The sequence below is a fragment of the Pelophylax lessonae genome (assembly GCF_965119305.1).
Source record: "Pelophylax lessonae genome assembly, chromosome: 8".
NCBI lineage: Eukaryota > Metazoa > Chordata > Amphibia > Anura > Ranidae > Pelophylax > Pelophylax lessonae.
In genome coordinates, this window is record NC_138775.1 from 35,658,982 (window position 1) to 35,685,561 (window position 26,580).

At 43.7% G+C, this 26,580-nt stretch overlaps 1 protein-coding gene across 1 annotated transcript in view; it reads right to left on the reverse strand.

The window, feature by feature from the left end:
• BRPF1 (bromodomain and PHD finger containing 1) overlaps positions 1–26,580 on the reverse strand; it is an 85,910-nt gene that overhangs the window by 47,533 nt on the left and 11,797 nt on the right. The window contains exons 4-8 of the mRNA XM_082265990.1: positions 14,174–14,330; positions 10,666–10,761; positions 7,943–8,074; positions 7,697–7,843; positions 3,504–3,816 (exon numbers count right to left, since the gene is read on the reverse strand). Coding sequence (XP_082122116.1) covers positions 3,504–3,816; positions 7,697–7,843; positions 7,943–8,074; positions 10,666–10,761; positions 14,174–14,330 — 845 coding nt within the window. The remainder of the gene's footprint in view (positions 1–3,503; positions 3,817–7,696; positions 7,844–7,942; positions 8,075–10,665; positions 10,762–14,173; positions 14,331–26,580) is intronic.

Sequence of the window (26,580 nt, forward strand, 5' to 3'; positions counted from 1 at the left end):
AAAGGGGTTAAAAACCAAATGGCAACGTAACCGCTTGCCGACCAATTCACGTAGGAGTACAACGTCAGAGTGGATCACATTTCCAGCTCAGTTTCCCTGCAAAGCAGTGGTGATCAATTAGCACAAAAAAAAAATATTTTTGTGTGAAAAAAATGGGATTCATGACTTACCGCAAAATCCATTTCTCTGATGCTCTTTGACGGACACAGCTCCTGATCTTCTTAACGGCAGATTTGTGTCCCATTTTATCAGAATCTCCCTTTGCAGGGACCTCGTATGTAATTGTGCAAACAGAGCGGCCTCGAAGGTCGACACCATCAGGCCCAGCACCCGCATGCAAGTCCAGAGGGATGACCAGCTGCCGGACAGCAGGAGGTGAATTGCAACCTGCAGTTTCTGGAGATTGTCCAGAGGAAGGAGTACTCTGGCTAAGGCCAAGTCCAGAGTCAGAACCAGATAGATATAGTCTAGCTTCATGGAAGGATCCAAGCCAGACTTCTGAAGATTCAGAATCCAGCTAAACTCCTTCAGGGTCTGTATGGTGATCTTCAGGTTTTCCACCAGCACAGTAGGAGAATCTGTTAAAAAAAGATCGTCCAAGTAGCTCAGGACCAGGATCCCCCGCTGACGTAACAATGCTAGCACCGGGGCCAACACTTTCGTAAAAGACCCGAGGAGCGGAGGCAAAACCAAAGGGTAACCCCACAAACTGATAATGCTCCTCTCCCATGGCAAAGCAGAGGAAGCACTGGCGACTGACATATAATGTAATGTGAAAGTAAGCGTCTGATGTCGATGGAGGCAAAAAATCCCCCTGATGCAGGGAAGCCACTACCGTGCGAATGGACTCCATTCTGAACTTCTGTATCCGCACAAAGCAGTTTAGCACCTTGAGGTCCAGAATTGGATGCACCTTGCCTTCCTTCCTGGGGACTGTAAACAGGTTTGAGTTAAACCCCTGAAAACGTTCCAAAGTCGGAATAGGGACAATCACCCTTTGAAGTAAAAGGTCTTGAACTGCCCCAAACAGACCCTGTAAGTGGACCGGGGACAGTCGCACGTTGGAAGGAAAGAACCTTTCCAGAGGGTAAGAACGAAACTCAATCTTGTAGCCGGACAGTATTGACCTCGCGGACCCACTTGTCCTGTACCAGGGAAGTTCACTGGTCCGAGAACCAGCAAAAACGTTCCCCCACCCCAGAAAGGGGAGAGGGCGCACCTTCATGCTGAAGAAGCCCCCTCTTGACCTGCCAGACCAAGTTCACTTGGATCCTCCAGAGGAGGCCCTGAAGGGCTTCGATCCCTTGTCTGTCGACCCTGAGGAACGAAAAAACTTCTTATTGGCCGAGAAGGAGGGCCCACGTCTACGACGAGGGTCCTTGCCCTTAGTAGCCTACAGAAGAAAGGTACTTTTCCCCTCCTGTGAGACCTTTAATGTCATCTAGGGTAGCACCAAACAGGCGATCTCCTTAAAAGGGAAGATCAGTCAAGGCCTATTTAGAAGTCTGGTCCGTAGACCAGCAATTGAGCCAAAAGACTTGGCAGTGGTCCTTTGGCGTAACAGAGAGCTGAGCCACTAGGGGAGCCACATCCAAAGAGGCATCACAGACAAACTGCAGCCCCTGGACCAGCTGATCCGCCAGCTCAGCAAAGGCAGGGGGGAGCTGCTCCCCCTCCAGGTCACTGTGCAAAAAGCTTAGCCCATTCGGTCAGAGTCTGCGACACTAGGGCAATGGTGAATATCGGCTTCAGTGCCGTACTAGCCAGGGTGTACGTATTGAGGGCCACAGCCTCCGCCTTCCTGTCAGCCGGGTCCTTAAAGGCCGGGGAATCTTCAACTGGAATCATGGTTGCCTTGTTTAATCTGGAAACCGGACGGTCCAACACCGGTGGAACAGTCCTCTTCTTAAGAAGGGACTCCTCATAGGGGTACTGCCTAGCAACTCGCTTAGGGACCCCAAGGGGACGCTTTGGTCCTCCCCATTGAGTGCCAAAGGGAACCTGCACTTCTGTTACAGCTGCAGCTCTGTCCTCCATCTTTAAGGTCTCACGCACAGATACAATCAGTGCGTCCATCAGCACCTTTTCGTGCGCTGTTGCATAAGTGGAGGAATCCTCTTCACTATCTGAGGATTCAGGGCGCGTGGTCGCAGACCCAGCAGGGTGACCCACGTCCGCGGCGGCCGAATCCGATTCAGGATCTGATGAGACAGATGAGGCAGGGGGCGCTTTTTGCCAGCCCATCGCCCAAAAGCCACATCTACCCGGACTTCAAGAGTGCATCGATGGATGGTGGAGACCACAGTGGACTCCGCAGTCTCAGAGAGGGGATCAGGTGGGGAGATGTGCTCCAAAGCCTCCATGAGTCACCTGGGGGACCCTACAAAAAGGTGTAAAACATTGTTAAGGGACAACCCCCACTGCTCTGGCAGAACCACTGGTTGCCAGTCACAGAGCACCAATTGATCCTCAGCAGAGAGGGAGAGGACCCCACCGGACTCACCACCCCGCAGAAACCAGGCACCACAGCCACCAGGAGAATCTGCACTGCACAAGTGGCGAACAGGAAATGAAAGGATCCAGTAGTCAGCACCAGGAGATGAGGAGGGGCTCCAACCCACAGAGAACGCAGCTCAGAAGGCTCCCAAGGAAATGCCTGCTGCTGTTTTCTTTGACAAACCACTGCAAAACAGCCGCCAGACTACACAAACATGGCCACCGCACATCGCAGCACAAGGCTACAACAATATGTCGGCACCACAAGGCTCCCAGGGACCGAGGAGGGGTCCCTAGGCCTCAAGGACAGGCCCAGGCAGGACGGGGAAGGGGGGGTCCTGGCAGGAGAGACGAGACCCAGTCGTATGAGACCTCGCGAGGCGTTTAACTCCAAGGCCAGCCTCTGTCCAGTGGGGCTATGTCGCGGCCGACTTAGATCGGAGCTGAGGTCTGTGCGCGCTTGCTGGCCAGACTGGGGTGACCACTGGATCTACATTGCCCAGCCCGGCAGTTGATTGTATACTTTTTTTCTGCCTAGTGTCCAAGTCCTGCAGGGGGCAGTATAACCCCTGTAAGAAGGTTAAGAATATCAGGAGCTGTGTGCGTCCATGAACGAAGGAGAAATAGGATCACCATCCGTCTGGTTTTTGGCAGACCGGATGGGATGGCGGCAGGGGAAATGTCAGCTGACATCCGCTGCTCCATACAGGAGATTTGAGGATCTGATCAGGTCCGCCTGAAAAAACTGACAGGCAGACCTGATTGGACAAGCACGTGTAAAAAGGGCCTAAAACTGCATAAAATAGACTATGAATATAAAAAGTCTACACACCCCTGTTAAAATGTCAGGCTTCTGTTTCCAGTTGACGGACAAAACGGTAATGGAGAGATCAAAGCGGGGACCCAAACAGCTTTTAAAACCTGACAAATTTTCCAAACTTTCTCTACTCTATCTGGAGTTCTTTTTTAAAGCCTACAGAAGGCAAGACCCCCCAAAATGAACATACCATTTTCCCGATTATGACGACCGGTCTCATTTCCTGCTGTGTTTTGGGGCAAGTGCATTCCTGTCTCGAAATCAATACCAATTTTCTCTGCTTGACGGCGAGCCTGTCGGATCACTGCTGCTCCCTGCTCTTTAAGGCGGACAGCTGACCGGTAAAAGATGGTGTCCTTCGTATTGTACTTGATGCAGTTGTTAACAATCAAGTTGAAGTCCTCCTCAAACTGGTCAAAGTTTTGGTAGCGGAGAGCTTCTAGGTTAACCTTCATCTTTTGGAAGTCCATTGGCTTTTTAATGTGTTCTAGGTAGTCTGGTACCTGAGGTGGAGAAAAAAAACAAAAAAACACCAATACCTTAAAGGGCACAAGCAATTTGTAAGGTACTCTTAAAACAAAAAATGTTCAACAACTGGTTTCTGAAAGATAGGCAAAATGATATGAAATTTACTGCAAAGTGGGTGTATATAGTGAACCAGGCACTATAGAGAGGAAAAGTAATTAGCAGTTTATTTCCATATTGGAGTGGTGAGTAAGGTGTGCAATGAATCCCAGTAGCTGGAATTCATGATCTGAATTAGTTATCTGCTAACATCAGCTGTTCCGATATTTAAAGCGGTATTAAAAAGGCAAATTTTTTTTTTCTCCTTTGCACAGAGCAGCTCCGATCCTCCCCTTTAGGGTCCCCCGCCAGCGCTCTTGGCCCCTTGCTTCTACCAAGTGCGCCACAGGAAACCGCTTTCCGTGGGGGCACCCAAGCAGGCTCACTCCCGAGCTGCTGCTCTTCGGGCTTGGCCCTGTCCCCTCTCTCTACTCACTGGCTGTTTTTGACAGCAGCAAATAACGGTTCCCGCTGTCGTCTCAGCCAATGAGGAGGGAGAGTCCTCGGAGAGCTGAGTCACTCGTGCACATAGCTGGATCGCGCGATGGGGCTCAGGTGAGTATTTGGGGGGGGGGGGGGCTGCTGCAAACAGAAGGTAAAAAATCTTGAGCCTTTAGAACCATTTTAAAGCAGTATTAAACCCAAAAGCAAACATTATATTGCAGCTTGCCAATCCTTCGATGCAATGGCTGCATTAATTTTCTTTTTTAGGCTTTATTCCCTTTTTTTTTTACTAGGTGATCTGGCCAGTAAGTCGGTTGTTTTTCAACACAACAAGCTCTCCTACAAATGAGCCAGTTAGAGATTTCCACTGACAAGGGTGCTTACAATCAGGTCAGCTTAAAAAAAAAAGAAAAAAAAAGAAAAAAGAAAACCAATGCAGCTACCACATCTAATAATTGGCAAGTTACAATAGATTACATGAACCACCCCACTGCAAGGGCTTAATGCAGGTTATGTTTATGGGTGACAGAATAAGGAAAAATAATTTAATCCACGCTCCTTTCGGCTCCCTAATTTTTGTGTAATGGGGTTGCCTATTAAGCTGCTCACGTCCATAGTCAAATGCTCACCGAAGCATTGGGAAATAATGCTGCAGCCTGCTGGAGCAGGGAATTGGGGTAAGTAATGGAGTCTCTCGCTCTACCTTCTTTAAATAACAAGGATTCAACTTTAATAAATATGGTTAATATGATAAATAGTGGGATTCGGTTAACTGCACAATTTAATGGATTCTCAAATTTTTCACAAGATTTTTTACTGCGGCTGCATGATGGTTCATAGGGGGGACTTTTTTTAAGTTACATATTAATAAAGAAGCTATTCACACCACCAAAAAACAAGCACAGTACATTTCTCAAAAATGTTAAATTATGAATTGTATACTCATCGTAAAATTATTTTTTTGGAGTAAATTGAGGGACACAGGAGGTCTTAAAACTTTGTGTTATACTGCCACCTACAGGAGGATTTGGACAATACCTTTCTATAACAACCCCTACTACCAGCATGCTCCAGTTTTTTTTTTTTTCAGTATCAAGAGCAGGGATCCTCAAACTACGGCCCTCCAGGTGTTGCAGAACTACACATCCCATGAGGCATTGTAAAACTCTGACATTCACAGACATGACTAGGCATGATGGGAATTGTAGTTCCTGAACAACTGGAGGGCCATAGTTTGAAGACTCCTGATCAAGAGCATTAGCATAAACACAGAGGGCTGGGGGCCTACATCTCTCCAGAAAAACATGACAAAAATCCCTTCCATTGAGGGACACAGAACATCTTAAATCTTTAGACATCCAAAAATAGTCCAACTGAGCCTAATAGATCACTTCTAGGCTATCTCTGCAATGTCCAGTCAAGCAGGCCTTGGACATGGTACTCCAAAAACAGACTAAAGCCCCGTACACACGTAGCGATTGTCGGCCGTAAATATTCGGCCGACGAACGATCGGCCGATTGTCGGCTTGTTAGTATGATGCTTCCGACAACCGACTGCGACTTTTCGGCCGAACAGAATCTGTTGTGCAGGCATTAAAATTTTTGTTGGCCAACACCAGAACGGCCGATTGTTTGCCAGTCAGTACAGAATTCGGCCGACAAACAGCCGATTAGCAAGACTGGGCATGCTCAGAGTAGAAAAAACACACAAAGTAAACCAGCACATGACATCACTTCTGCAGTCGGCTGTTGTTGGCCGACAAAATTCATGTGCAGTCTTTTGCAGTTTTCAGCCGACAGGACAGCACCGGACAAAAGACGGCCGATAGTTCGGCAGACATTCGGGACGTGTGTACGGGGCTTAAGGATGTTGGTGCTGGATAGCTGCAATCAAAGAAGCATAGCTCCAGTAGTGATGTAGAGAGGAGTCTTGACTGAGGAAAAAAAAAAAAAGGAAGGTCAGTCAACACAGAAGAGTTAAAGAAAAGACATCCTCTGAGGATACTAGCAAGTAACTGAGGCAAGCTGGTAGTAGGACAAGCTTTGTGGACTGGGCTACAGTTTGTTCTCCACTGTTTAATCCTCCTGTAGGCAGCATTAAACCCAAAGGCTTCCTTTGTCACTCAATAGACTATAAAGAAAGTCGTATTTCCATTCCAACCACCTAATCTCTCTCAGCTGCAAACATTGGGAATGGCTTACACATGGGCCAAGTATCAGCCATATTTGTAGATAAAGATGGCTTATGGTTGTTAAGGTTAAGGCCAACCTATGTTTTTCCTATGCAGGTCAAAGTAACAGGATTGTTTTAATCCTTTAATTTCCCACTCCAGCAACACATACTCCTCTCTCTCCCCTTTGCTCCCCCTTCAGTTCTGTTCAACCAACAGAAGCATAAAACAAAAATCTCTCTGTAAGCTCGAAAATACTCAAAACTTACACAGGATCGAGGACTCCCCTTCAAAGTGTAGCATGGGGTTAGGTAACAGGTGAGTATGTACTGTTGGGGAATTGGACCTTTTAAGCACACCTGGTTTGATTTAACACAACTCTGTCATTTAAATGAAGTCCCAAAAGAAGAGTTACCTGCGAAGAAAAGTATACTTACCCCTCTCCTGTCTGTGCTGTTGATCGCTGCTCTGATAAGGAGAAATGATCCCACAAAGTCTGTTCAGAAACTGACACTTCTAGGAGTCTTTGCCCCCTCCCAGCTCCTAGTGGCTCCTCCTGCTGATCCCCACATCTTTACAGGACACAGTAATGATAAATGGATTAGTGAGAACAACTACGGAATGATGCAGAGGACAGGGAAGACTCTGGGAAATGTTTCTTTCCAAAAAGACATCATGGGACAATTTCTTTCCATCAGAGCAGTGTTCACCAGCATTGGCAGCAAGAGAAATAAATATTTAAAATCTTCTTTGCAGGCATGTCCTCTGTTGGAATGTTTTTTTTATGTGACAGTTACTTTAACGTCCGAGACAAAAAGAGAATAAACTGAAACTGAATTATCACTGCTGTCTTGCAGTTACAGCCCGTAAAGAGGGAAGAAAAATAAGTGTCTAAAAAAATTATAGTTATGGCTTATACCAAGACTACACAAATACTAGAAGTCTGGTGATCAACAGGCCTACAGCTGCTACCTAACTTTTTGAGCCATTACTAGTTTTTTTTTTTTTTTCTAATAAATTCTATGTTGCTGGCTCCTTACAGGAGCCTTCTCTCTCAAACTGGCTCAGCTAGTTCATGAATTTCAGTATTGATGTGCTGAAATGCTGTAGAAGTAGAAAAGTCACTCTGAAAAATTAATAGACAATACACATTAATGACAATTATGAAATGCAAAAAAGAAATGGATGGAGATTGGATTCTTACTTCGTACAGTTCTGTTACCTCGGAGAGAGGGACCGCCTCAGTAAACAAATTGCTGGTATCTTTCTCTTGCAACAACTCTAATGTTTTTCTCAAGAGAATAAGAAAAGGGGTTAGCTGGACCTCTAGAGCCAACTGTTGTATTTTAATCTGCAATAAACAAAAAACAGGAGGGAAAGTCAACATGGGATGCCGGTAGACTGTGCAGGCAGAAATATGTACTCAAGCAAGCTAGGGATCGCCCTGTACCGTTTCTCTCTTCAGCTTCTCTCTCTTGCGTATCAACTCTACCAGCAGGCGTGCCCGCTCCAGGTCATGCCGAAGCCTTTGCCAAGACTTTAACTGTTCCTTCAACACCCAGTTTTTGTCCGTAGAGTCTTTCTGTTGAAAGAAATTTATTAAGCTTGGAGTTTTAGATTAATAAACTTTTTAAAAGAGGAGCTCCAGGCTCCTATAGAACAAATCAGAAGTCAGCAGCTTCAAATACTGTAGCTGCTGACCTTTATTATTCAAACACTTACCTGTCCAGGAATCCAGCAGTGTCTTCACTCGAGCCGATTTTCAATTGGCTATTGGGTGCTGCAGCCGCCATCTCCACTAAGGGAAACTGGCAGTGAAGCCTTGCGGCTTCACAGCCAGTTCCCTACTGTGCGAAGCGCGCTGCGCTCTCTGATTGTTCCGGTTGCAGGAGAAGGAGGAGGGCAAACTCAGCCGGAAGTGGGAGCGGGTACCTGTCAAAACCAGATACCCACTTCCACTTTTGGGTGGAGCTCTGCTTTAAATAATAGATAGTATAATGGAGGCAAAGTTCTTGTAGTGAGTGAGTAGAACAGGGCAAACAGAGCTGACTTCCTGTGCTGCAATACTGATGAAATACACTACAGATACATTAGGCTACAAAAAAAACTTTAAAGATGGATAACAAAAAAAAAAATGGATGGACTCAAGTGTTATAAAAATACAAGGCCAAAATAAAAAAAAAACGAGCATTTAAAGCATATCTAAACCCAAAAACAATTTAAAATCATGCAGCTACCAATCAGACATTGTGGCATTCGTTGTTTTGTTTTTAGGGGTTCCCCCCCCCCCTTTGTCACCTGGCCAGTAACACTTCCTGGGTGGCTTTTCTATCTGTAGAGGAGCAACGGTGTCACCCTTAGACAGCAGCACTGTCTACAGAGCATAGTGTTAGGCTGGCCATACACCGTTCTTTTTTCTTAGTTCAGCCAGCGGGTGGATGGAGAAATCCCACCAACAGAACATTTTATTTTGAGAGCAGAAACCGCAGCAGCTGCAGCCACTGATCATAAAAAGTTTTCCAGTATGTCCTTTTCACAGAAGGCAATCAAATAATAAACTTCTGTTGAGTGAAGACATTCCCTGCTGCACTGGTCAAATTTCTGATCAGTGTATGACCTGCTTTAGTAGGACTAGTAGATTCAGTTAGACTTTACATATTTAACAAATTTAAAGCCTAACTTTAGCTAACACTTTTTAAGCAGTTACAGTAAATTGTTTTTCCCCTTTTGAAAATGATTGAATGAGTAATGTAAGCGCCCTATAAGTTACCTAATGTAAGTTACAGGAGGGAGTTTAGAAAAACAAAGACTGCTTTGTTATTCTTAGTGACAGACTGATTTTGTCATTTTGAATTTTGCCGTTAGTATTACTTTAAAGTGGTTTTAAAGTTAAAAGGTTTTTTTCCTTAAAAAGAGTATGGGTTTAAGTAAAAAAAAGTCACACTTACCTAGGTGGATGCAGCACCGGTTTGATGTGTACCCATCTGGCTCTAAGAGCAAGAACTGAATGATCAAACGCCACTGATCGCTCAGCTCTCGGTCTTCAGGCTGCAGAGAGCTCAGTCAGCGGCTGTCTGCTCTGCCCCTCCAGCGCTCACTGGAGCGCTGAACTTTGGAAGTGGCAGGGGTGGTTGGCTCAAGTTCTCAGCAAATCGCAGAGAGGCTGAGCCAGTTGCTGGTCCAGGCATTTGGGTGGACCATGACCATATAAACCGGCTCTGTGATGTCAAGCAGATCTTGCTATGGGGGCACTGAAGATGAGGGGAGAGCGCCACTGGGGGACCACAGAAAAGGAAGAGATTGTTCTGTACAATACGATTGCACAGAAGGCAAATATAACAACTTATTAGAATTGAAAAAAAAAAAAAAAAACACTTTACATTTACAACCACTTTAAATTACAATTTTGCACTCGAGCCTGCAGAGTATTGTAATTGTGAACAGTGCATTGCAAGTGCAATTCACAGGCTTCTGCACTGTTTGCCATCCTTTTATCTATTGCTTGCATGGTCTGCAAGTCTCTTTGCAACAGTGGGAGATGGGACTTGTAGTCTTTCCATTCATGAACCCTTGAAAAATGATGATGTGACAGCATAAGGATGTTGAAGAGATAAGCATTCACAATTGAAGTAAGTGGGGGTATCAAGATCATGTTTCATATTACACCCTAAATAACTAGGGTGCAACATGAAACACCATCCAAAAGGTGGACTTTGCCTTTACTAGATCAAATTCTGTCACACATAGATGTGATCACTTCTACAATGAGGCACAGAGCCTGCAGAACAATTTTAAAACAAGCTCATAGCTACTTTTGCTGTCATCAGCTTGTTTTAACCCTTTCAATGCTAAAAAAGGCACATCATTGTCAAAACAAAAAGAGAAAAGCTTCTACAAAAAGTTGTTTGTAGCTTGCTGGAAGCTTTAAAAAAAGATTGCTGTACACACAGCTTTCAAGCTTCAGCCAGTGTGAAAAAGGTCTGCAGAACCAGTCATATCAGAGAATCAGACTCAGGATCAAGTAATACATTTTCTTCTAAGACATAAAGGAACACAAAAATTAAACACATGGACCATGTGCTATCAGTGTCTCATGTCAGTATATAGATAAATGATGGAATTTCAATGTTAAAGCCATCAATTGCCAATACAATGCAGTCTCCATATAGTCACCTTCAGCGTTTGGTCTCCAATCTCTTCGTTTGGTTTAGAGATTGTTCCCTGGTGAACAGAGGTCTCATCAGACAAAGGTATTCTCCACTTCATATCCTATTGGGAGAATAAACGCTTTTGTTTATCTGCACTCAAAATAAAGTACTTACCCAGCTTTCATCATATCTTAGGCTGTATTTTTTTCGTATGGTTTAGGAGCTCCAGATGTAAGCAATGACAGGATCATTTTTAAAGTAACAGTATCTTTAAAATTCTATTCAAAATGATTTAAGGCAATGTACAGCAAAGCCAGTGCTGACTTGTTACACGGCTTTAACTTCATCCAGCATTTAACTTCATCCAGCATTAACAAATTTTATATGGAAATGAGCCTGTCACTTCCACAAGCATGTTTTATATAGAAAAATAAGTGTCATACATACACACACAAATTTATATATTTATATAATATATACACACACACACATATATATACATATATATACATATATATATATATATATATATATATATATATACACACATACATACACATATATATATATATATATATATATATATATATATTCATGTACACAGATACATATACACACTAGAGCTGCACGATTAATTGTTAAAAAAAATCGTGATCTCGATTCACACCCCTCACATCTTAAAACAGCATGTCCTCAATTCATACAGAGCTGTTCTCTGCTCACTCAAAGCTGTCAAAAAAAAAGAAGAGCCTCCTAGAAATGTTTATCACCATTGTTAAAGCGGTTGTATCCTCAAGAAAAAAAAAAAAAAAAAACCCTGCAGGACAAAGACATAATGAGCTAGTATGCATCGCATACTAGCTCATTATGAAATACTTACCTTAGAACGAAGCCCGGACATGGTCGTCCGGAGAACGCTGAGGGCGCCATCATGTTCCCTCGGCGTCTCTTCCGGGTTCGGCGGCTCTGACACTGTGAGTGGCCAGAGCCGCGATGACGTCACTCCCACGCATGCGCGTTTCACTTTCCGGAAAGGAGCTCTGAAGGTCCGTTGGATGTTCAGAGCGCATGCGCCGCCGACGTCAGCGGCTGCATGCAGGTTGAATATCTCCTAAACTGTGCAGGTTTAGGAGAATTAATTGTACCTACAGGTAAGACTTATTATAGGCTTACCTGTAAGTTAAAGTCAAATAAAGGAGTATACTACCGCTTTAAAGCGGTTGTAAACCCGAAAATTAAAAAAAAAAAAAAAAAAAACCTGCAAGACAAAGGCATAATGAGCTAGTATGCATCGCATACTAGCTCATTATGTATTACTTACCTTAGAACGAAGCTCCGACACGGACCCCCGGACATCGCTGCGGGCGCTGCCATGATCCCTCGGGCGTCTCTTCCGGGTTCGGCGGCTCCGGCGCTGTGATTGGCCGGAGCCGCGATGACGTCACTCCCGCGCATGCATGCGTGAGTGATTTTCCGGCAAGCTCCCGGCAAGGAAAACTGATGGTCCCCCCGGACCTTCAGAGCGCATGCGCCGCTCGCGTGAACGGCTGCATGCACTGCAAATATCTCCTAAACCTTGCCAGTTTAGGAGATATTAATTGTACCTACAGGTAAGTTATTATAGGCTTACCTGTAGGTAAAAATGTCAAAAAGCGGGATACTACCGCTTTAAGACTGCTAGATAACTATAAAACACTATGTTTTACAATGTATCATTTCGTTTTTTTTTTTAGATCAAAGGAATGAACTTCTGTCTGTATGCGAGGGCAGTTTAACCTCTTAAAGACTAAGCCTTTTTCTGACACTTGTTGCTTACAAGTTAAAAATCGTTTTTTTTTTTTTTGCTAGAAAATTACTTGCAAGCCCAAAACATTAATATACACACATACATATATATATATATATATATATATATATATACACACACACACACACACTAGAACTAAATAATATAAAAGCATGTTGACATACAGCTTCATTACTTTTGGAAGCCATTCCAATGCGCACCCCAACACATTCCATAATGGAAATAAAGTATTATAGGTAGCTGAGGTATTGTTCTATACAGTGTAAATTCATTTTAGTGGAAAAACGTGTTCACACCTTGTGGTGGCTGCTGTTAAACTGAAATTTTCAGATAAATATTGACTAAATACAAGATGCACGTACATGCATATTACAGTCTTCGTGTTCTTTTACATTTTTTTCCCAATAACGGAGAGGTAAAAGCGTAAGGCCATATGCACACTGGACCGATGTATGATCAGATATTCCTGGCAGAAAAAAATGCGAGGATGGGCTGTATAGCACTTGTGAGCTTTTGCAAGTATGCACACACAAGCAGGAAGTATGGCAATTGCATTTATTTGTGAGTTTACATGCAAAAATACTGACTGGTAACCCAGATTTCTGTATTTTTTTTTTTTACTGATCAATGCGCAGATCATGTTTACGGGCCTGTGTGTACAGGTACATTAAAAATAGGCTGCAATTAGATCAGTGAAGAAAAAAAATTGTATGCCTAAAAAAACTGAGCGTTTACAACCACTGTAAGGCCTCTTGCACACTGCTGGCTGAAAAGTCAGAAGGTTTTTTTATGCATTAAGATAAAAAGCCCTCCGTGTGCAGCAGCCCCCCCCCCCATACTCACCTGAGCCCCCTCTTGATCCAGCGATGTCCACGAATGCCTCGTTCATCCAGGACTCTCCCTCCTGATTGGCGGAGACACAGCAGCAGCACCATTGGCTCCCACTGCTGTCAATCTAACTCAGTTAGCCAATGAGGAGAGAAAGAGGGTGGGGCTGAACCACGGCTCCATGTCTGAATGGGCACACGGAGCTGCAGCTTGGATCGGGTGCCCCACATAGCAAGCTGCTTGCTGTGGGGGCACTCAAAAGGAGGGAGGGGTCAGGAGCTCCAGCCAGGGAACTGAGAAGAGGAAGATTAGGGTTACTCTGTGCAAAACCACTTCACAGAGCAAGTAAGTAGAACATGTGTTATTTTATTTAAAAAAAAAAAAAAAAAAGAGAGACTTTACAATCACTTCAAACAAGTCCTGTACTTCGTCTCTGTGCAGGAGTTTCTTGTAATAAAGACTGGTCACTGATGCTCTCTCCCCTTGTGTGGGGTAACTGGTCTTGTATACCCTCCCCCCCCCCCCCCCATCGTTTTCGGCTGAAAGCCTGTAGCAGGTGTGGTCTCTCCCACAGTTCTGTTCTCTGCACAGGCTAAGGAAACGTTTCCTATAGAGCAGTGGCAACACAGATGTACAAAGTGCGGTGTAAGAATACTCGACTTTGATAGCACACCTACTGCTACAAGCTAAAAACTGGGTTTGCAAAATCATATCAGGCACAGAGTGGATTTATATCCTTTGTGACTAGTGAGGAATATATAGTAACAAAAAAGTTTTTTGCCTGTTATGCAGCCTTAAGCTATCAACCTCTTTAAAATCTCTTACTTCAACTACATTATAAAGCTACAAAAGAAACACTGCTTCACCCACCCACCCACCCACCATGCTACTATCTGACCTGCTCACAGTTCCGCTGTGACTGCAAGTGTGTCTGTAAGCGGCGCAATAAGGGAACGCCATTCCGGGATTGTCTCTTTAATGTCCAGTAGCTATGTAGCCTCTGCATGAACTGGCTTTTCCTCTGGATGGTTAAGCAGTTGGTGATCTTACTGAGCCTGAAAGAAAAAAATGATAATGGTATTAGATATAATATACAATAAATAAATATAAACATAAAAAAGCACTTGGCGTAAAAGTGCAACATTAATATAAAGCCTAGTTTACTGATGTCCTATTACATGCTATTCCTATATCTTTTTAGCTGTAAAGTTGCATGTATACTGTATTCTTAGAGCCGGTTCACATTAGCGCGACTTGTCAGGCGACTTGTCAGGTCCATTGACCGCTACAGGACCCGTTCTAATAGGAGCGACACAAGTCGCTCCGACTTAGAAAAAGGGTCCTGTACTACAGGGCTCGACAATCCCCGGGCGCCAGGTCGCATTTGCGACTAGAATTAGCGACCTGGCGCCTGGGGGTGCCCTGCAGAAGGTGTCCTGTCATTTTTGCCCGGACTTCCGCGCACGGAGTGCACGGACTTCCGGGCCGTCCGAAAATCGAGGCCCCGGCTTTTCGGCCTACTTGAGATGACAGGCTTCCAATGGGGAACTGGCGCCCTCTTGTGGAGGCCGGGAGTAATGACTGTTTCCACTGCCTTTTTGTTCTCAATTCATTCATTACCATCTCCCTGTCCAGTTAGTTACCTTTGACAGGGAGTGTGGTTATTATTATTTAATTTATTTTTTAAATGTAAAAAAAAAAAAATATATTTTTTTCTTTTTTTTTTAATTATTTAAAATAAAAAAAATTCTTTTTTTTCCAATTATTAAAAAAAAATATATATATATATATATATATATATATATATAAATATATATCTATATAAAAAAAAAATATATATATATATATAAATATATATCTATATATAAAAAAAAAAAAATATATATATATATATATATATATATATATATATATATATATATATATATCTCTATATAAATATATATCTATATATCTCTCTCTCTCTCATATATATATATATATATATATATATATATATATATATATATATATATATATATATATATATATATATATATATATATAGATATAATCTCCTTTTTTTTTTTTTTTTTTTCTCGTCGCCATGCCACAGCCGAAGGCCCCTTTCACACGGGCTGTCTGATCAGGTCCGCCTGTCAGTTTTTCAGGCAGACCTGATCGGACCCTTGATTCTCCTCTATGGAGCAGTAATCTGCCGCCATCTGATCCTGTCCACCAAAAGCAGACGGATGGATCGGATCAGATGGCATCGGATGGAAAGAGACAGACAGTCTGTTTTCATCCAATTGTGCTAGAGGAGAGTGGGGTTCTAGTCGTATTTATGTGTAAATTTAGTATCCGTTTTATTAAATAAAGCTTGGTTGTTAGTTTAAAAAAAAAAAAAACTGGCTCCTAACTTTTTTAGCTGGCTCCTAGATTTCAGGAAAATTTGTCAAGCCCTGCTGTACTATTTCGGGGCGACTTGCATAGACTTCCATTATGTGAAGTCCCTGCAAGTCGCTACGAAGTCGCTACGAAGTCGTGGTGCAATGTAATGCACAAGTCGCCCCCGAAGTAGTAAGGAGTCGTGTCGCCTCAGTGTGAACCGACTCTTAGTGTTTTGTTTAACAAAAAGGCATCCCACCCTATTACTGTATCTGAAATATGCGTATAGACATCTCTAGAACCAGTGCATTTTAAAATCAACTGATGTACTAAAATTTCGCACTTTTGCAATTTCTCAAACAAGGCACTAATACATTTTATAAAAGTATACATCAGGAAAAAAAAAAAAACAGTTTAAATAGAAATTAGGGTAAAATTGGCATTTTTCTTCCAAAGTTATATAAATCTCCCACCTCCTAAAAGACCTTTTTGTACACGGTCACACATCTGCTGAGTCCCCCAAACACAATGGATATTCGTCACCACCCAGAGATCCCCGAGATCAGTAAAAAGCGGGTATATACTGCAAAAGATATAAGGACTGGTCTGCTACATGATCTAGCTGCAATTGCTGCACCTGATGAATGAAAGGAAAACACAGCAGATCTCTGTCCCCTTTTCTCATCAGTAAGGCCCCATTCACAAGAACATTCTGATTGGGCCTGCCTGTCTGTTTTTCAGGTGCACCCGTTCAGAACCTCAATTCTTTTTTATGGAGCGATGGGTGCAAACGGGTGTGTCCAATCTGATCCGATTCGCCAAAAACAAAGACGGATCCCTTTACGACCAGTGGATCAGATGGCAGTTGGGTGTAAATGGACAAGCAGTCCGTTTACATCCACCCGCCCATAGAGGAGAGCGGTCTGTGTCTGCTCTGCATGAGCAGAGTGGAGCGAACACGGACCGGTCATCAGCCTGCTCAGCAGAGAGATGCCCTGCTAAGCAAGCAGGTGGCAGCGGCAGTCCACCCCATGTAAAGGGGCCTAAAAGAAGAGGTTGCCAACATTGTGTGCCCATAAAGCAAGCATTGCAGACTGATGTTTTCTAGCCAACACTAAGCCATAAACTGGTGAGGTTTTCTAGTTAAAGGGTCACTAAAAAACACATAATAAAATTCGATCAATAAATGGTGTAATACATGCTGTTCAGTCACTAAGATTGGTTCTCTGCATTCTGCAAAAAAAAAAAAAAAAACGGGTCGATCCTGCTGTTCTCTATCACCCCCTTCTGTTCATGTCCCCAATGCAGTTGGGGATATTTCAACTGTGTTGGTAACTCAGCACATGGTAATTTCTTAGTGGGGTTTCTATGCTGAGTATTTCTTCCCTATCACATCTGAGCAGCCCATGTGACTTTTGTGACAGTGTTAAATGACAGTCCGCTCTCTCCCTCCTCCTGCATGCCCACTAACCAGCTAAACACAATGGGGGTGGGATATTACAGTTACACCGTTGGTAGTGCTGAAAAAAGACATCAGTCCATCAATTTTAGCCTGTGGTGTGTGTGTGCTTATGTCAATAGTAACTTGTATATAATCCCTGTAGGTTGTGATCGTTAAGGTGCCCATCTAATTCTTTTTTTAAACTATCGACACTCCCTACTGATACTACGGCTGGTGGAAGAGAATTCCACATCCTTACCGCTCTGACAGTAAAGAACCCTCTATGCAGAAGTTTATGGTTAAATTGCTTCTCTTCCAATTTTAGTGAATGGCTACGTGTCCTTTTAAACTCTCTTTCATTGAAAAGCTTTTTCCCTATGCAAAGGTCGCCAGTACGGTCTTTGTACATCTCTATCATATCCCCTCTCAAGCGTCTTCTCCAGAGAGAATGAGTTCAATGCTTGTGGTCATACCCAATACCCGAGATCCTCTAGTCCCTTTATTGGCTTGGTTTCTTTTCGCTGGACTCTCTCCAGTTTCAGCACATCTCTCTTGAGAAACGGTGCCCAGAACTGGACAGCATACTCAAAATGCGGCTGGACCAGAGATTTGTAGAGTGGGAGAATTATCGTTTTATGTCTGAAATAAATCCCCTTTTTAATGCATGCTAATAATCTGTTGGCTTTGCTTGCAATAGCTTGGCATTGTATGCCATTACTGAGCTGGTCACCTACTAGAACCCTCAGGTCCTTTACCATCCTAGATTCCCCCAGAGGTTCTCCCCTAGCGAGTAAATTGCGTTCGTATTTTTAGCACCCAAATGCATTACTTTGAATTTTTTGCCATGTAATTGCCCAACCCATTATTTTACTTATGTCTTCTTGTAAGGTTTTCACATCCTGCGCAGAAGTTATTGCCCTGCTTAACTTTGTATCATCCACAAATATTAAGATTGATCTATTTATTTCATCCTCTATATCAGGGCTCGACAAATCCCAGAAACTAGAAATTGCCTCCTGCCGCCTGGCCTTTCTCAGCCCATTTACTGTTGGCACTAGGCCCGAGCATAGAGTGCAAATGATTGGCCGTGGGGCATCGAAATCGCTGGGAATCTCCCGTCAAGTCCCTCCTCCTTCGACCCCATTGGACATCTCCTTATGGTCCTTGTTTTTTCTTTCAAGCAAGGCCTGCCCCTGTATTCTGAGCTCGTCGCGGGATTCCCCCCTGTGATTGACCTCAGCGGCTGTCAGTCAGGCCAGACATCAGGTGGCTGGGCTACACGCAGCTCTTGCTGCCTTTGCTTTTGTCTTGACAGGATGGTCTGGACGGCGGCGGCTTGGTACCCTGTCTGTGTCTGACCCCAGTCGTCATTGCCAGTGGTGATGAATGTGTCTTCCCAAGCCTGGGACATGGAGCTGTGTGAGAGGCAGCACCCCAGGGAGAGGTTTGGCCGGTGTAGCTTATGTTGGCTGCATTCAGTACTCCCCTCATCTCTGCTCACCTGACCCCCCCTCTCCCCCCAGGATCCTCACTGTTGTCAGGGTGAGGAGAGGCCAGCTGTCAGAGCTCCTCTCCCATCTCCACCATGCTACTGTAGTTCCTGCTGGATCCCCTGTTTGTATAGGTCCTTCCTGGGAGCCTGGACTGTAGCTGGTCTTTCCAAGGCTAGAGGAGGAGGTTGTGGGATGGAAGGGCCAGCCTGTCCTTTACTTGCTGAATCCTGGGTCAGAGCAGGCAGCAGCGTGTCCCTGGAAGCAGCCCATGTCCCTGGGGGAAAAGGATGGAGTTCTAGTATTCATTGTGGTATTTTATATTAGCGACCCCCCCCCCCCACGTTAAAAACCAACAGGTCTCTAAGAGGGGTGCATTTATAAAAAAAGTGGGTTCCCACACCTCAAAAACCTAAAAGTTTTGCAAATGTTGCGCACCTTCCCCCTTCTAATTGTACTGACTGCTGCCCACCTGTCCACAGCACATTTACTGCAGGAAGGTGGCACGAGCAGGCTGGATAACATACATGTACATCATCCAGCCTGTTCCGGGTTAGGGGCACATACGTGGGCGCTCCCTGATGATCCACGCTGACACTGACTACAGCGGGATTTTGTCAGCAGGTCCCAGCCAATGGTTTATGGCTTAGACCCGCTGATCGGCTGTAGCCAATCCCAGCACAGAGTCCCGTGTTTACAAACTTACAGGGCTCTGTACACAGGTCAGCAATCTTTAGTTTTAAAAAAAATGGCTCCTAACTTTTTTAGCTGGCTCCTAGATTCAAAGCAAATTTGTCAAACCCTGCTCTATATCATTTATGAATAAATTAAACAGAATTGGTCCCAGGACGGATCCTTTGGGGACCCCACTTATCACATCAGACCATTCCGAGTACAGGCGGTCCCCGGGTTAACGACTCCTACTTACAAAACAGAGGGAGACAACAGGAAGGGAGGAGAAATCTACCCCTAGGAAGGCAAATTCACTCCTGTAAGTTCTCATGGGAAAAAGGTGTCTTCACTGAAGCTTTATCACTAATCCTTGTTTCCACAACAACCGAAAATTTTCAAAATCCAGTTGTCATAGGGACAGAAAGTGAGGTGAAATCTTCTGAACAGGGGCACAGAAAGCAAAACAAGTAGTACATGGGTGTTAACCCTTCCCTATGCTATCCATAAAACTTTAATTATTCTTTTGGCTGGAGTTACACTTAAAAAATGTACCCGTTCTGACTTGCAAACAAATTTGACTTAAGAACAAACCACAGTCCCTATCTTGTTTGTAACCCGGGGACCGCCCGTACTCACTATTTATCCCCACCCTTTGGAGCTGCCCCTGTAGCCAGTTTTCAATTCAGGTACTCACCCTATGGTCCCTGCCGACAGACCTCAGTTTGTAAAGGAAACGTTTGTGGGGAACTGTATTAAATGCCTTTGCAAAATCCAGATACACCACAACCACAGGCCTTCTTTAGATTGCAGTTCACTTTCTCATAGAATAATAGATTGGTCTGGCAAGAACGAGTCTTCATGAATCCATGCGGATTACTACTAATGATACCGTTTTCATGACTAAAATCTTGTATACGGTCCCTCATCGTCCCCTAACATAGCTTACAGACTATTTAATGTTAGGCTGTTTGGACTGCAGTTCTCTGGGATATATCTCGACCCTTTTTTAAATATTGGTATCACGTTGGCTTTTCTCCAATCAGCTGGCACCATTCCAGTCAGTAAACTGTCCATAAACATTAGGAATAAGACTCCATTCACACTGAAGCGGGACGACTTGTGCACGACTTCGGGGGCGACCTGTGAAGTCGCGTGCAGCGTGACATCGGGGCGACTTGGACGGACTTCATAAAATGAATGTCTATGCAAGTCGCCTCCAGGTCGCCCCGAAGTAGTACAGGACCCTTTTTCTAAGTCGGAGCGACTTGTTTTGCTCCTATTAGAACGACTCCTGTACCACACAGTGGGAGCCCGAGGATAGCAACTTGTTAGGGTGACAAGTCGCCTGACAAGTCAGATCAGTGTGAACTCCAGGTGATGGTCTAGTTATTACCTGACTGAGTTCCTTAAGGACCCTTGGGTGTAAGCCATCTAATCCTGGTGACTTGTTTAGGTTAAGTCTTTCAAGTCTATTTCTGATACTGGTTTCTTTTAGCCATTGATGTGCATTCTGTGATGTGTTATTAACACTACAGCTCTGGTTACTATATTCCCCCATTCCCTTTGTAAAAAATGAGAAAAAGAATGCATTCAAAAAACATTTGCCTTCTTTTTGTCTTTTGTAACCAAATTCCCTTCATTATCCTTTATGGGGCCAATATGCTCTGGCCTCCCTTTCTTACTGTTAATATATTTAAAAAATGTCTTGGGGTTTTTCTTACTCTCATCCACTATGTGCCTTTCGTGGTCTATGTTAGCTGACCTGATTGCACTCTTACATTTCTTGTATTGTTGGAATGTTGACAATGACCCCTCATATATTTGAAGGCCTTTTCTTTTGCTTTTATATGCATTTTTATGTTCGAGTTTAGCCACCCAGGATTATGTTTCGCTCTTTTAAACTCATTTCCCATTGCAATACACTGGCCAATACCTTTATTTAGTATGCTCTTACAGCACTCCCATTTTTCCTCTGTGTAGACTGTTGGAGGCTTCACCTCCTTGTTATTCTGACACAGGCTGGAGGGATATAACACAGCCTGTGAGTGGCAGAAATCCACCCACACCATGGTATTGCCAAAAAATATTAAAAATTTGATAACAAATATATATTTGTATGAGGACTTAAAACTGTTTATTGATATTTATTTTTACTCTGTATTCTAAAGGCCGTTTCTTTTATTTTGACCAGCAGGAGACGACTAGAAGCTCCTCCTGCTTATGTTTCCCTGCAGACAGGCTGGGAAAGATCTAGTCATGTGACAGCTGTATATCGCTTAGGAAAAACTTCTGGCTTTGCCACCCTGAGTATAAATACGAAGATATTTAACCCCCTGGGGGCACCATGAGTACAAGTACCCAGATATTACCACTTTGGGGACACTATGAGTACATATACCCAGAGTTTACCACCGTGAGTACAAATACCCAGATATTACCACCCTGGGGATACCGTGAGTACAAATACCCAGATATTACCAACCTGGGGACACCGTGAGTACAAATACCCAGATATTACCACCTTGGGGAACCAATGAGTAGTATTAAAAGTTGAATACAATTATATATAAAAAAAATATATATATGTATATGTATATATTTTTTAACTGTCGGTTTCAGTTAAAGCGGTTGTATACTCAAAGTGAAAAAAAAAAACCCTGCAAGACAAAAGGCATAATGAGCTAGTATGCATCGCATACTACCTCATTATGAAAACACTTACCTTAGAACGAAGCCCCGACATGGACCCCCGGACACCGCTGTGGGAGGGAACAGGATCCCTCGGCATCTCTTCCGGGTTCGGTGGCCCCCGGCGCTGTGATTGGCTGGAGCCGCGATGACGTCACTCCCGCGCATGCGCGCAGGAGTGATTTTCCGGCAACTTCCTGGCAAGGAACTCTGAAGGTCCGCCGGACCTTCAGAGCGCATGCGCCGCTCGCATCAGCATGCAGCGCAAATATCTCCTAAACCGTGCATGTTTAGGAGATATTAATTGTACCTACAGGTAAGCCTTATTATAGGCTTACCTGTAGTTAAAAATCACAAAAAGCAGTATAGTACCGCTTTAAGTGCATCCTGAAGTTTTGATTTGGTGTAGAATTTTGGATTTCAGGGTACCACTACTCTGAAACAAATCTACAAGATATATGCCCTTTTTACTCAACTAAAGCCATAGTCACTAGAATCCTGCGTCTCCTCTCCTGCACAATCCTGGAGGGGTCCTTTTTTAGCTGCCCACATCACTGCCTGCGCGATATGGATCCTTCCTATTGGCTATCCAGGATCCAGAAGAGGAGAGACATCACAAGGGGACTGTCAAGGACTGGCTGGCAAGGGTGTATAATCTGCAGCACTGAATTAGTGCTCACACCTGGAAATTGCAGCAGCAAGGGACCTGGATGGGGGACGTAGGCAAGTATAACTGGCTACATCAAGCAAGAACAAAAAACAAAAAGATATTACAGGATGCGCTAGAGGGATATCATATTTTGGAGTGGTGCTTTACCTAGGGCAATAAGTAATTCTAAATGTCGAACATGCTCATTAATACCCTCTAACTAGCTCTTTACATTGCCCGACTCTCTTCTAATCATGACAAAAAAGATGCTCACATTTGTTGCAGATCTTGCAATTATCAGATGTTGTATAAAAAACCCTCAAAGGGAAAGTTTAGCGTCCAACTAACAGTGGACTTATAATCATTAAGATTAAGGTTTTATCGCCTGTGTGTATAATAAATGAGAAGAGCTCAGCAAAAAAGACTTAGCACAGAGTGAGGACTCTCATTACTCATCAAAAAGACGCAAGTCAGGAAACAAGAGTTTGTTTCATTAACTGGGAACAGACAGAACTCCCTGATTACAGCTAACATATGTAGACTCAGTATGCAGGGAAAATATTAGTAATAATAAGACACTGTAGCATATCTTAGGGAAAAGGGGAAGACAGCAAACCAAGATGAAAAGCATTACCTTCACACACATCCAAAATCACTCAAAAGCTACACTGTAAGAAGCTTACCACTCGTGTGGCAACACTCTTTTTTTTTTTTGTTTTTAAGATCTGCGACTTTAATCAAATAACAAGCTTGACGTGGTTTAAAGTCTGACTTATAGTATACTTCCTATTCCGCTACTCTATAAACTAATAAGCCAGGAAAAGTCAAACGAGTTTTGAGACCACATGAAGCACTCTTCTACCAATTTGAGACCCTCAACTGGTTTAGATTTAAAGTGAATGAGGCCCCAACTCCGGATATCATTTTGGGCAGCGTAGTGGCTCCGTAGTTCGCACTGAGGTCCTCGGTTCGAGTCTCAATAAGAACACTATGTGCCTGGAGTTTGCATGTTCCCACTGTGCAGGTTTCCTCTGTGTACTCGGGTTTCCTCCTACACGCCAAAGACATGCTGGTAGGTTGACTGGCTTCTGTCTAAAAGTGGTCCTAGTATGATATTCTACTGAATGCGCCCAAAATGGCTGTCCAGCATAAAAAAGGCCTTTAGGTGCCCCAAAGAGAAAATTGCTAAAGAAATAAAAATTAAATTCTGATTATCATTTTGCACTTGAATGCTTCAGGAAATATTTTGTGGCTCGCGATAAAATGTTATAAGCTGCAATTATTAATATAAATTCAATTACCCTAATGCTTTACTATTTTCCTAGAATAAAACAGGTGTAGCCCTCAGCGGACATAATGTAGCTCTTGAACAATAACTCCATTCAACTCGGCACACAGTTTCATTTGAATGTGACACGCCTGTAATAAACTCACATATCATCTAAATGCTGCTCTAGGCTCTCCTCAGCTGCCGTGGGAGATAGATAGGCACTGTCAAAGGTGTGACAGGAAGAACCACCACTTCCTGAATACATATCCTGCCCATTAAAGTTGAAGTACAGTCAAAGCTTGTTTGGCTGTACTTCTCCTGTGGATCACAGGAGTGCAGTTTGTTCTGCACTCCTATGACTTGAGTCCGCTGTCGGCTGACATCACAGAGCAAGTCCAGGTTCATGCAAGGTCATGACAATGGAGTCAGGATCAGCCCACATGCCTGGACCGGCAAGCGGCTCAGCCTCTCAGCAAGCCGATGAGAGCCTGAGCTGACCATTCCTGCCCCCTCCACAGCCCAGTGCTCCAGTGAGCGGGAATGGGGAATAAGGGGGGTGGCAGAGCAGAGGGCTACTGACTGACAGTAACCAGCTCTCTGCTCACAGAGCTGTGAGAACCGAGCAATCAACGGTGTTCGATCACTCAGTTCTAATTGTTCGAGGCGCCGGGGGACAGATGCAGCATCGGATCGATGCTGCGTCCACGTAGGCAAGTATGAATAAAAAAAAAAAAAAAAAAACATACATCTTTTAAGAGTGACCACAAGCCCTGCAATCATGACTATGATTAGGTACAGAAAGCTGAGGTCTTCCCAGACCTTTAGACCCCTTAGCCTATTAAATGAAAGCAGAATTCTAGGCAAATATAAAAGTCACAAATTAATGCAGTTCTTTAAAGTGGGAGAAAAACTCCTATGCATGACTTTTACCTTAAGGCTTACCTATAGGTACAGTAAATATATCCTAAACATGCACTGTTTAGGAGATATTTATTTTTGATGCAGCCGGTGAGGTCACCGATGCATGCGCTCTGAAGGAACGGCATACCGAGTTGTTCCTTCAGAGTCCTGTGCCACTCACACAGCCCAAATCTGTGAACCCAGAAGGAAGACTGGGTGAAGATGGAAGAGCCTTCAGCGGTGACAGCGCATCACTGGAGGGCTTTGTTTTGTGGAAAGTTTGACATAATGTGCTAGTACGTGATGCATACAAGCACATCATAGCATTGCCTTGCAGGAATTAAAAAACAAAAACTGGGGTTTAATACCGCTTTACGCCTCAATCCATCACAATATGTATCCTTTGAAATACAAGCAGTAGGAGGAAGCAGAACAAGAAGCCAATCAATCAGATCATTTGCTGACAAGAAGCAAGCTGACAGAGAGCAGAGGAACAGATATGTGAGCTCATCACACTGCTGATCATGCTTTTACTGTCTAGTCACAGGCTGGAGGTGGGTCTGGGACAATCTGGGCTCAGAGGGAGAGAGTTGAATGATGTTAGCCATCAGACTGAGGATGCCCAGAGAAAAAAGTACTGCTAGGATTTCTCTACAATAAAGTGACTGTAAATGCTTGCTTTTTGTATTTTCATTTTCAATATTACTTACCTGCTCTGTGCAATAGTTTTGTGCAGAACAGCCCTAATCCTCCACTTCTCGGGTTCCCTGCTGGCACTCCTGGCTTCTGCCACTCGCTGAATGCCCCAATAGCAAGCTGCTTGCTATGGGGCACTTTTGCGTGCTTGCTCACGAACCCCGCTCTGTGTGTCTATTAATGTGGCTCTGCCCCACCCTCTGTCCCCTCTTCACTGGCTGTGAACGACAGCAGTAGGAGCCCACTGCTGTCTCTAAACCAATGTGGAGGGAGAAAGCCTCTGTATGGGGGTGCATTCATAAGGTTTATTACCGCAATGCAGAGAATGCATTAACGTAAAAACCTTCTGCCTTTACAAATACTTTAAACGTGAATTTTTGCAGCATATATTTTAATTGCCTATTATCCTTGCCTGGAGTTCTGCTTTAAGTTATATAACAGCAAGGGGTTAGAACTGCTTTAAAATATCAGGAGGAGTTTCTTTCACATTCATGTTTTATATCCCAGGGTTTTTTTTTCCCCCACTTCAAAATCTGTTCTGCTTGTGACCACTGTTTTACTCCACGTGTCAAAGATAACTTGCACAGCGACTGAAGGTTTACTTCCCTTACACAGCACATGTACAATTGTGTGTTCCCAACAGGCCTTTGGACCTCCTGAATTTTATGAAGCTAAAACGTAAATCAGGCCATCACTAACTGAGTGGTCTATAAAGAAAGCTGAAAGTTCTCAGGGGAAAAGGGACTTTTTTCTTTTTTTTTTAAAAACGCTACTTCAGCATGGTGAGTATGAGCTGAGGTAATGATGCAGAGATTTCTAACACAACGGCAAATTATACACAATAAGCCATGCCAGATCTGGCACAGATACTATTGGTGGGCTGGTACAGAGAACAGGCGGAAAGGCTGGACACTAATTTGTTTTATTTATTCATTTTTTTTATTTATGGCATGGGATGTGGAGCAGGGATCAGGAAAGATCAGCGGGGATGTGGAAAACAAACAAAATAAAAATGTAAGTATACGTCTACTTGTTTCCCAAAAGACATTTTATTAGCCTTTTTTTTTTTTAGGAGGGGTAAGAGCTGCTTTGATAGCAGCAGGAATTAAAAGGAATGTAAAGGCAGGTTTAT